Below are 12199 nucleotides of genomic sequence, written 5' to 3'. Positions count from 1 at the left end.
TTTGTTTATTATTTTTTTGTCTGTTTGTTGTTTTTACAGTACTGTATGAGGATGAAAGATTCAGCTCATTGGAAATACAAGGATGTTTTCCCTTCGCACACTGCACATTGCACAAAAGTATGACGTTACACCATTTTGATGGCTCACACTTAGACTAGAAGGAGAAGGAAGAAGAAGAGGACACATCACAATAAATTTATCAAAAGCGCAATATATTTCCCCATTGGCCTAGATATGTTATAAGGGTAAAGCAGGTATGCTGTGAAGAGTTGCTGAGTAAGGCAAAGAGCAGTTTTGTTTTTGTTTTTGTTTTTTGTTTTTCATAAATGCCCAAGAAAAAAATATACTATATCAGGATGCTTTCTGAAACGCATTTTTGCATCCTGACTTAGCTCTCGGAGACGATAAATCAAACCCATGTGCAGCCAAGCTATTGGGAGCCATTCATTGCTTGTGTAGCCTAAATTGCTACAATATGGATGTGCAGAAATCTGTCCTGTCTGTAGGACAAATTTGCAGTCGGGTGTCTGTCGGAACAATGCAGAAGGGATGTGAGATACATACATTTATGTATTCATGTATGCCTATGTATACATAGATACGTTAAAGATAATAAAAAGTTTTGGTACCTCAAAAGTTTCCCTGAATTTCCGTGTTTCAGGTCAAAGTATCTATCATATAACTAACACTGTGAGACTTACTCGCCCCAAAGTGCTCTCATTTCTTAGTAATCATGCAATTAACTGCGACCAGCAGCCCCATACGCATAGCGACCAGCAGCCCCATACGCATAGCGTAATGGGGCTTCGCATTGTAGCATTCAGGATCATGACAGATTTAGTATCGCGGGTAAATATCAACTTAAAATCCACAAAATTCTTCAATTTGAAGACTTACCAATTAAGTTGAAGTCTTGAAAACAGGCTTCGGGTAACGTTTGGTTCTGCCAATAGTCCCTTTCTGTTCGAATTGATGACTGAATGTGACTCTGTCGAGAGGACCTTGGGAGAGCTACATACACTGATTACTACGACCAGCGCATACGCACACATCACATGCGAACAAATTTCAAATCCATGAACGGATAAGATGTTTGTGTGCGCATGCGCTGGTAGTCAATTCAGTGTAGCTCTCCCAAGGTCCTGTCGACTGAGTCACATTCAGTCATCAATTCGAACAGAAAGGGACTATTGGCAAAACGAAACGTTGCCCAAAGCCTGTTTTAAACACTTCAACTTAACTGGTAAGTCTTCAAATTGAAGAAATTTTTGGATTTTAAGTTGATATTTACCCGCGATACTAAATCTGTCATGATCCTGTAAGCTACAATGCGAAGCCCCATTTAGCTATGCGTATGGGGCTGCTGGTCGCAGTTAGCTACACAGTATGCGTATGGGGCTGCACGCTGCTGGTCGCAGTTATCTCGCACAATACGTGTACTACCTCGCCGCCGTCGTACGGCGGCGGTTCTGGTACGAAACCATTATTGAATGATTACTAAGACATGAGAGCACTTTGGGGCGAGTAAGTCTCACAGTGTTAGTTACATGAAAGGTACTTTAACCTGAAACACAAACTAAGACAAGGAAATTCAGGGAAACTTTTGAGGTAATACCAAAACTTTATATTATCTTTAATATGATGATACTTTACATTTTTCAATTTAATGAGCGAGTGTGTAGAGTTAGTGATATATCATTGGTCATGATGATGTCGTGTGTGTCATACCAGGTTGAGGTTGAGGTCGAGAGCATGGACAAGGGAGGCAACTTCATCGGTTGGCTCTTTGTGGACGGGGTCAACCTCTCCATATCCCTAGTTGAGCAGGGTCTCTCCAAGATGCACTTCACGGCAGAAAGGAGTAACTATGCCCGCCAGATCGCCGACGCCGAGGCCAAGGCAAAGACTGCGAAGCTCAAGGTACGGTTGATTTGATTGGTTACTCGATAGCCATACAATCTACGGAGCTCTTTAAAAGTGAACCAATTCTGAGGGGCATCATTATGTACCATTGGTGCAGTTGTGTTCTCGTTTGTTTGTTGTCGTGATGGCGTATAGTTACATAAGATCTCAAAGAAATACACTTGGCATATGTATGTAAGCTGTGCCTTTCCTCTTGTGGATGCACATGCTCTGGGTCAAGGTCAAATTCTGAAATTTCAGTATCCCCCCCCCCCCACCAATCTCTGCAAACATCTGAAGATGTAGTTCACAAAACATAGTGTACTCTGTATTACCAGGTAAAGATTCTCTAGAGAAAGTTTAGGCCGTGGGGTCAAAGGTCAAGTGAAAATGCATACCGTTCGCCATAGTGACATCTGTAGTTTAAATTCAGCAACCAGGACGTGAGTGTTCAAAATCTCTGCTGCTTGCTGCAGAAAGATTTAACTGTCATCTGCATCACTTAAGCACATTTCTATGGTAATTTCTATGGTCATTTCTATGGTCATTTCTATGGTCAAGCACTTTTCTATGGTCAACACAGAATGGGCTTTAGAGTGACGTGCATACAAGATGTAGCTTTGAGCATGAAATGAATAACGGAGCAGAGATTTGATTTACTACTGTGTGTTGCACTGTGATATGATTTGGACAAGGCCGTTATTAGGAGAGGAAAAAAACAATGTGTTTGTGGTACCGTCAATCTTTCACTTACTGGGTCTGATACACTGTGCCAAGTAGATTGCCTTGAGTAGCCACACTACGTTTGAGTGAACAGCTTTGCAAGACAGAAATTCATAATTTTACAAATAGGTAAAATTAGATATTACATGGTAATGTTATCATGTAATTTCTCCCAAATCTATGTGTACCTGTATTTGTTTGTATGTTTGTGAACACATGTTTTTTTTTTATGGGATGGGGTTAACGTTACCACACTCCATGGTAGTTGTGCTCCAGAAATATGTAGTACACTGTACTTGTGCATAAAGGCCTACTTCTCTTTAGTGAACTGCAGGTGTGGCGTAAGACCCCCAAGTTACATGACTGACTGGTGTTGATAACTGTCTCGCTTCTTTGATGCCACCTTTGCCTCCCCCTTCACCTATACTTGCTGCTGGTCACAGGCACCTGTTTCATTCTATCATCATCTGCATTCTCTTGCTTGCTGCAACAGTGATGACAAACAATAAAAAATCCATTCAAACATATTGCATGAAATCACAGTTCATTGTGACATGTGATTAACAACATCTCGTTAGTCTGAGTTGCACACACCTCTCCTTCGTTTCACTTTGTTTCCCGCTCTGTCAGCTGTCTCCCTCTCTCTCTCTCTCTCTCATCCTCCCCCTTTCTCTTTCACCCCTCTTCTCCCCCCTCCCCCAATACTTGCTATCTTGCCTTCTCAAAGTTTTGTCCAAACTATGTATATTGCATTTCCATATCTCCTTTCTTTTACCTTCCATTTTGCTTACAGATACCTTTCTGCCTCCCCCTCCACATCTTCCCTCCCCCTCTTCCCCTTCTCCCCTTCCCCTCCCCTCCTCCACCCCCATCCCCCCACCCTCTCTCCTCTCTGCCCCTTTTTGTTCTGTTACTCTCTTTTCATCTTTTTTTTTTCTCTGTTGCTCCCGTGTACATTTACTTACAATGACGTCAGTCCACAAGTTAATGCATTGATGTACCATGAACCCAACTGATACATGATAACCAGTAGTTGGTTAGAAAGTTAGCATGTGATTCTTTGGCATTTGACTGGCTAAATGCATACTTGCCAACTAGTAAGATTTTATCAGATTCAGTAAGATTTTTTAAGATAAAAATAGCAAAATCAGATTTTCTGTCAGAGAAATCAGATTTTCAAAAAATATTTAGATATACCTTCCATGTGTATTTTCTGAAGATTTGACCGAAAGTAAGATTTTTAACTTCAGTTTGTATATAAAATAAGATTTTTGCAATCCACGAGTAAGATATTTCGTCTTGAAATGTTGGCAGGTATGTAAATGTCATTTCACTAGCATGGGGGACCTAGAGTTCCTCCCTTACACAGTTGGACTGCATGTCAAATCATCATTAAAGTCAAAGTTCTGTGGTGGACCGTATTGGGAGCCAAGTATTGTCTTGCAGTAAGGAGAATATTAGTTTTGGGGTCAAAGAACTTTATGGCTTGAGGAGATGCATGGATTGACTGTGCTCTATGGATGCATTCTTCATGATGAGAGGACTGGTATCGTACTTCATCTTGCAGGTGTGGGAGGGATTCGTGGAGCAGACTGACACGCCAGTGGTGGAGGAGACTGAAAGAAAAACAAACTACTCCAAGATTTGCGTTACAGAAGTGGGGCAGGAACTGGATTTCTATGCTCAAATGGTCGAATCCGGTAAGTAATTCCTCATAGTCAACAGACAAATCACTTAGCTTTATGCACTGAATGACATGAAAATGATGCAAAGTGTTTCAAAGCCTAGGCAGATAATTTGAAGATAAAGCATTGATAAAGCATTTTTTTTATTTCCACCCCATCCACCCCCCCCCCCCCCTCCCCTCCCAGGACCCAAGTTTGAGCAGCTGATGAACCAGCTGCGGAAGGAGCTGGAAGCCTCTCCGCCCCTCCCTGGAGCCTACACTCCCCAGGCAGGACAGCTGTGTGCGGCCAAGTTTGCTGTAGACGGGCAGTGGTACAGGGCCCGGGTGGAAAGAGCCTCATCCAGGGATAAAGTAACCGTTCTCTACATCGACTTCGGCAATGTGAGTAAGCCGGGCCCAGCGTACCTTTCTCAGATCAAAACATCGAAGGCAATAAAGGTTTCCACAAAGGCTGATGATTACAATGTATGAAGAATAATGGAAAAGTGCTTCCTGCAGCAAAGATTCCTTGAGACATTTACATTTAATGATTGCTCATACATGTACTAATTTCAGCAATCATGTGAAAGTCAATTGCTACTCCTGTAGAATTATGCAAAGTTTCATATTTTGCTGTCATAGAACTTAGGTGTTCTAATTAAGAGACTCAAGAAATAATTGAGCATATTTCATTGTGGTGAATGTTTGCATGTTGAGGGAAGTGGAATATGTTCATTTTAGTGCAGGTGTGTTTATATTGTATAATACAGTGCATTCTTCAGGCAGTTGATTGAAGTGATGGAATTGATCTGTCTATGTGAAAGTCACTGTGACTCCCTCTGTGAAATACTTCCAGCCCATACCAAATCACAGCAGTGTGATACATGATTGCTTACTCTGTGGTATTTCATTGTGAGATAATGGGCAACAGAAATTTGTTTTATTGATGATATGCAAGAAACCCCTGGTAATTACAGGGACACTTCATCAGTTTATATGTTTGTATGTTTATTCACATTCTTACATACAGAGATGATTAAAAAGAGCAGAATGTGGTTTCCTGAAATATGAAACAAAGATGAAAGATTAAATTAAGTTTGCTCCCCCCCCCAAAAAAAAAAAAAAAAAAAAAAAAAAAGAGAGAGAAAGTAATGATAATATTGATCATTGTAACAGAATTCATAGAATTAGAATAGAAATTATGTTGTGTTCCAGAAGATTGAAAGTGATAATCTGGATAATATTGCTGGAGATCTAATTATTCAAGCAGACTGAAGATTTTTCCCTTTCATTTCTTGTGTTACCTTATAGCGAGAGACTGTCTCGTCAGCTAGCCTAGCCACTCTACCCCCTGGCTACCACACCCAACCCGCCCAGGCCAAGCGATACCACCTCGCCTGTGTCCAGCTACCCAAGGATGTGAGTGCAGGGGCATGGATACCTCCCCTTCTCCCCCCCCCCCCCCATGTTATTGCTGATATGTATGTTATGTGTGATACTGTTAATGTTGCCCCTCTGTTAAGAGGCAAAACCAGCCATCCCTAAGTTAGGACATAGGGTAGAGACCCTTGCATTAGAGAGCCACATCGCTCCAACATAGATTGTCTCTTTTCATGTGAAGAACTGAGTATAAACTCAAGAAAATTGGATGAATAAAACCAACTCCACAGTCTTTACCCCCAGATGGCAACTTATATTGAGTGAACAGTGTCAACCAGTCATGACGTTTGACAGGAACATGAAGAATCTTTTTTAGACGCCAGATGCTAGTGGTAGCTTAACATCTTTAAAAAAATGGGATTTCATTAATTCTATTTCTAAAGTTTTAAGTAGCATATGTGGCATTCACATTAATGTTGCATGTGTCTGAAAGACCCCCAAAACGAGACTATTTCATTTCTTTGCCATGTAACAGGAAGCCTTATACTCACCAAATATTTTCACTGAATGTTCACACACTGGGCACAGTGAAGAGATTCCTGCAGTGGGGCTTTATGTCTCTTTCAGATCCATTGATGTGTTTCACAAAGAGTACAGTGCTGCACTGTTCGTGAACTCATTTTCTCTCTCAATGTCACAATGCCCATACAACAACACACTTTAGGTATTCAAATACCCTGTAGAGCTGAGCTAATCTGAGATCAGCATTACGTAGTGATGAAAGTTCACTACACCCTCTGTCCTCAGCTTTTTTGGCTCCCCATAAAAGTTTTAATCTCTTCTGTAACCCTCACCCCTTTCTCAGTTTCCCTACCTCTATTTAGTTGATTATGTTATTGGCAGACCTTGTAGCATGAGGATTCATGGGTTGCCTGAATCATTTGCTGCCCACTGTGGTACATTAAAACATACGAATTGCACTGGTCAGCAAATCTGTGCATTGAAGCATACACTTATTGGTAGTGGTCGATGCTAGTCGAGATTCTTTGGCCTTGTGTGTGCTTACACAGAGATCAGTGGTGAAGCTATACACAATTCGTAATGGGTATTCTGGAATTATATCCGAGCTGAGTTGGCCTTCCTACTCAGTTGTATCCCCACGTTACTGGGTCTCTAAATATCTGTACACGTTTGTTACAGTGCCTCAACACATTTTTCACTGTGAATCATATCGTATTTGTCAATTAATTTTTTCCTCCATCCCTCTTAACCTTTCCAGGAAGATGCCAAGCTGGATGCCCTGGATGCCCTGCAGACCACCATCCTGAACAACACCTACCTGGCCAATGTTGAGTACCGCAACGTGGGCCAGGAGTTTGTCACCCTGCTGACGGCCAAGGAGCCCAAGGAGGACGTGGCTGAGGGACTCCTGCAGGAGGGCCTGCTCCTGGCGGAGCCCCGGCGGGAGAAGCGGCTGGCCAAGCTTGTGGCAGACTACGCCAAGGCACAGGAGGTCGCCCGCAAAGCCCATGTGAGCTCAGATGTTTCCTTCCTTCTGTTTTTGTCTGTCGTCATGTTGGTTGTTTCCTTTTTTTTTTACACCCCACTTCCTAAGCTTTTGCTAGTCTGTGTTAAACCACCAATGATTTCTTTGTTGTTGTAAGGTACAGTAAAAGCGGTTATTTTTCTATATTTCATGAATCACTGTTGAACTGCAAATTTAACCCGTTGAGGACGGTTTGATTTTGCTACAACACGCATTTCCCATAGACGCTTGCCCGAGTATACCCGAGACTCGTCCTCAACGGGGTAAGAACATGCAAGAATATCGCCACCTTATCTTGATGGCATAAAGTTACAGAGTGAATGGGCAGTCATTAATGCACTTACAATAGCCTAAGTGTCAAATTACACAAAAATATCTGTACACGAAATTACCAGCCTTTTGTGAATACATGATCTTACCCTTATCTTTGGGTTGACATGATTTTTGTGTTGTTGAAATGATAGTGCTCGCTTGTGGTTTCATTTTCCTCATTTTTGTGATATGGGGATTTTAGGATATTTATTAGCACACTTCAGATTCAGTTGTCGTGGAATTTGAGAAATTAGACTGAATTGTGAACTTACTGGTAGTTTATATACTTCAGCCTCGGGCACAGTTACACTGAGCCATGCAGTGGCTTTGCCTGACAGTTGAACAGTCTCATTAATATCTTTGCCATCTGCTCTCTTTTCAGAAAAACCTGTGGCGCTATGGCGATATCACCGAAGACGACGCCAGGGAGTTCGGCTACTCGGGGTAAAATGCAACAGCAGCCCATTCCCCATGAAGTCCGGAAAGAGGAGTAGAGAATCGTCGAGCTTCTTTCTTTTCATTTCTTTTTTCATTTCCTTCTTCTTTTCTTTTCCGCGAGACCCGTACCTTTTTGTATGGGTCACACTCACTTTCATGGCATGTCTGCATAATTGCAGGTGGTTATCGATACATTCCAGGCTCATGCAAAAAAGGACTTTGAACCTTTTTGTAATTGCATTTCCGTCTCCCCTCTTGCAAAGAAAATAACTCTTTTCAGCCTTCCGTCATGCTTCCTTTTCTAGGGAGTTTGACTGCCTCCTTCTTTTGCTAGGTTCGTGAATATGATGTATTGATATGTTCAAAGATTAATGCCGATTTATTCAGCGTTATCATCATTATCTTATCATCATCAGTGCTCTTGACAATTATCTCAGGTTTCCACCTGCAATTATTATCATTATCGTCATTATTATTTTAATGTATTGTGTATCTGTGTGTGTTCCACCTTATTCATGTGGCACATAACTGATGCAGAGAGTTTATCTTTGACATGCCTTCACACGCCACCGGAATATTTCTTAAAGCTTGATGTGACGTGTTGAAAGTGGAAGTGAAAGGAGCTTGATGGGATGCCATAACCCCAAGTGATGCCTGTGTGGGGTCAATGTCCCATCCACTTTGCTCTCCTCTTTCCGGACTTCGCCTGCAAAGCATGCTTAAGTCGAAGATAGTTCACTCTTAACAAATTGAATGAAGTCCTTAGTCGATTAACAAGAAATATGAAGAAAAAAAATAACGATATATGCTTCCAAGGTAGTTTGTAAGAGTAACGACAAGATATTTTCATGTCAACTGTACTTGTAGTGGGCTTACAGATGTTTAGTTGTAGTGGTGATCTCGCCGTGTGTACACATACGTATCTTTGTATTATCAGTCATGTGGTCACATTTGGGATGAATATACCTCTTTTTCTCTTTCAGTCAGGTGTATGCAAAGTAAAACTGAAGTAGTAAAGCTTTGAGAAAGAGAAAGCGCTCTATGAATTAGCAAAGATTAGTGTATCCACATTCGTTCTCCACATTTATCTTGTGTGTCATTTTAGAGACTTTTGTCGACAGGGAGTTATTTCTCTGTTCACCACGAATAAGTAGGTTTAGGTCACATTTATGCTTCTTCAAGATGTCTATGTAACTGTCAAGATATTTTTTTAAATCAGTTTCTTAAAGGAAGGGGAAGTAAAACAATGCCTCAAGAAATAATTTCCCTTTCAGGCATATCTTTGTTTGAACATGAAACAAATCAACGTGTGCAAATGTGTCATTGCATGAAAATTGTTCAAGGCCCTTTCTTGAGGTGTCTTGCTTCATTTTATGTCTAGAATTTTATTAGCATTTTAACCTTATGCAAGGAGAGCAATGCAACATATTTTTTCTCTCTTGATGTGAGACAAGCTTGACATCAAGGTATCTGTTGAGTGCAGGGTTAACTTAAGCTGATCTGCACTTCACTGATGAAGGGGATGTGCTGTGCTGTGTGTATTTCAGAAGCCACAAGAGTATTATTAACAGTAAATTACAAAATCATGGAAATTCAAGTGATTGTAGAATTTAAAGAAGTGAAATTACCCATTTTGGGTACTTTGCCTTTATGAAATAAAAACTGACCCTCTGGTTAGTGTTAATGTTTTTGAACATGCAAAGCAACTTGTTAAGAGTAGCGGCCATCGTTTTCATTACTTGTGCATGAAAGGGCATTTCTTTTTGTGGTGTAGGGTCCATACAGGAACGATCCAACATTTATTTGATGCAGAGAATTCAAATGTTTACTCAAGATTCATTATACACGTATGTCATGAAAATTCAGAATATTGCATGCATTATTAAGTTTAGTTGAGACTAGTTGAGTTGATAAGTAAGTTTAGTTGACTTTGGCCCACATTGCAACTTTGTGCTGGCCATGACAGCTGTGTGTAAGGTACACAATCCCAACGAACGAAGGATTATAACGAGTGATGTTATCTAGTTTTTCCCCCCTCTAAATTTGCGGAGTTTGTATCCTGTATGATGCTGTGTTATTCTGCTTTTCATGTTAAAATCCACATGAAAATCCACTGTAGTAATTCAGAGCCACAATAAGTATGGCAAAGTAGTATTCTTTGCAACAAGAAGAATGATCGTCCATGCTCACTAGCGATGCAGGTCACATGTACACACGTTGTGTTTTGTATTTGGCATTGTTCACATCTGTGCAGATCTCGCCCCACCTTTAGAGAACATTGGTGTGCCCATCTAGTGTGCGTGCAGTTAGCTTGTCCGTGCCTCTACTACAGTGTGGACTGTGGAAGGGGGCATGTGTTGGCACCACTTTTGCCAATCCGGAATTTTAATTCTGAGTGGGTGTTATATTGCACAATATATGTCTGAAACATTATTTGTGTAATTGTTTTTAGCGATCAAGATAGCAGGATCCAGTCACTGGAAATTTTGTCAACCATGATCTCCATGGATGTGAAGGAGCTCATTTGTGGTATGTGCCAAATCACAGCCTTGCATAATATGTTGTGTAGGTGTTCACAATGCTTTTGCCACATTTGCACAATTTTATTGTGAGCAGTTTTGAAATAGTTTCTTGTTTGCACCAAGGGTGGTACAAGTACTGTGACAAGTACAAGCAATGGATAGAACATAAGCCTATGAATTATGACATCACAAAGTTCAGGGGACAGTGAGCTATGCCATGACCAATAGGGACTCTACAAGAAAAGTGGGACTTTATTATGTCTTGAGGACTTGCTATTGTTTGTTATCTATACAATGACTATTTCCAACTTCAATTCATTTTGATTGGGCATCTGTGTTACAACAAGCTTTGTACAAGTACATATACAATTATTATGTGAGAGTACCCTATTACCCCCCCCCCCCCTCCCAACATACACACATACAGTTCATCGAGTTGGAAAGTAGTAAAACAGTGGTTCAATATACAATGTCTATGATTATGATTTAGGTATGGAGATTGGTTACACCATCAAATGTTTCTGCTGGTGAAACATGTTTGAATATGTTGAATTTTTAGTAGAATTTTTTGACCTCCCAAGATGTATCATCATTCACAGTGGTAGTGAGTTGATACAGTAGGTGTATAGTGTTCAGCGCTCTTCACACAATAGGTTATGTGTTTACAAGGGTCACAAACAGCAGAATGTCTTAGAAGGACTCCTGAACTTTTTCCAAACTGGGCAAGTTGTGGTCATGCACCGGCCTTAAAGTTTGGTTACCAGTAACGCACAAGATTTGCGTTGAAGGAAGTGTTGGTGCTTAATTTGACTATCTAAAGCTTTGTTGAATTTAATTATAGGGGTCATTTTGAAATTGATTCAAAATTCTTTATAGTGAGATTGCACTTCAACATTTTTTTGTGTGTGTGTGATTATTATGCACAAATGCAAGACCAACTCAACATTAATCACGGCATGGCCTGAAGCTTTCAAGCTTTTGTCACATTTCTATTGTTTTTGATTTTATGCACTTCAATGCATTGAACAAAATACTTGCAACAGTGTGCCAATCCACATAGTAAATGCAAGTTTTGTTTTTTGAGAGCATAGATTTTAATGGGCTACTTCTCCTTTAAAAGTATTGAGGGGGAAAAAGCATTTAAATATCATTATATTCAAGCATACAGGCACTTCTTATCAACTCTTTCTGAACAAATGAAGTTATGTCTTTACAGTAATGCTGTGCCATTGCTATATTTTTATCTTTGTTTCTCTGAATAATCTCATTCATATGGTACTTCACTTTCAATTTTCATGCCATGAATTTTACTTGTGAATTTTGAATTTCAAAATTTTGATTTATTTGTTGTTTTTTTTTGGAGTTGTACTCTATACAGTGTATGTTGCAGATGTGTATGAATTTATGAATCTCACCCTACTAGGGCTCTAGAAAGAGTTAGAATACATTTTAAGTTCTATAGTAATGAAATTATTATTAGTCCCATTAATGGTATATTAATGATTTGTTTCCTTGTCTGCAGCATCACATAACTTGGAAATAAAGCTCTTTGAGATTGATTAAATAATAAACATTGTTTTACCCCAGTGGTCAGTATTCTTGTCTGTTGGTGTGAAATTCTACCCTGTTGTTACGTTTAAAGAGACTACGGTTCTGGTTGAGGTGAAGATTTAGCTTTTAACGTTTTGCGAGATATTCAGAAACCACTCC

General features: G+C 40.2%; 1 protein-coding gene across 1 annotated transcript in view; it reads left to right on the top strand.

Moving 5' to 3' along the window:
* The window catches only part of LOC140228550 (staphylococcal nuclease domain-containing protein 1-like), a 28814-nt gene extending 16754 nt beyond the window's left edge, over positions 1–12060 (top strand). The window contains exons 15-20 of the mRNA XM_072308783.1: positions 1732–1920; positions 4193–4325; positions 4497–4693; positions 5603–5710; positions 6951–7202; positions 7912–12060. Of these exons, the coding sequence (XP_072164884.1) occupies positions 1732–1920; positions 4193–4325; positions 4497–4693; positions 5603–5710; positions 6951–7202; positions 7912–7977 (945 nt within the window). The 3' untranslated portion in view covers positions 7978–12060. The remainder of the gene's footprint in view (positions 1–1731; positions 1921–4192; positions 4326–4496; positions 4694–5602; positions 5711–6950; positions 7203–7911) is intronic.
* The last annotated feature ends 139 nt before the right edge of the window (positions 12061–12199 follow it).

The sequence above is a fragment of the Diadema setosum genome, chromosome 5 (assembly GCF_964275005.1).
Source record: "Diadema setosum chromosome 5, eeDiaSeto1, whole genome shotgun sequence".
NCBI classification, from domain to species: Eukaryota; Metazoa; Echinodermata; class Echinoidea; order Diadematoida; family Diadematidae; genus Diadema; species Diadema setosum.
The sequence above is the reverse complement of the archived record's forward strand: the minus strand, read 5'-3'. Positions and strand labels throughout refer to the sequence as shown.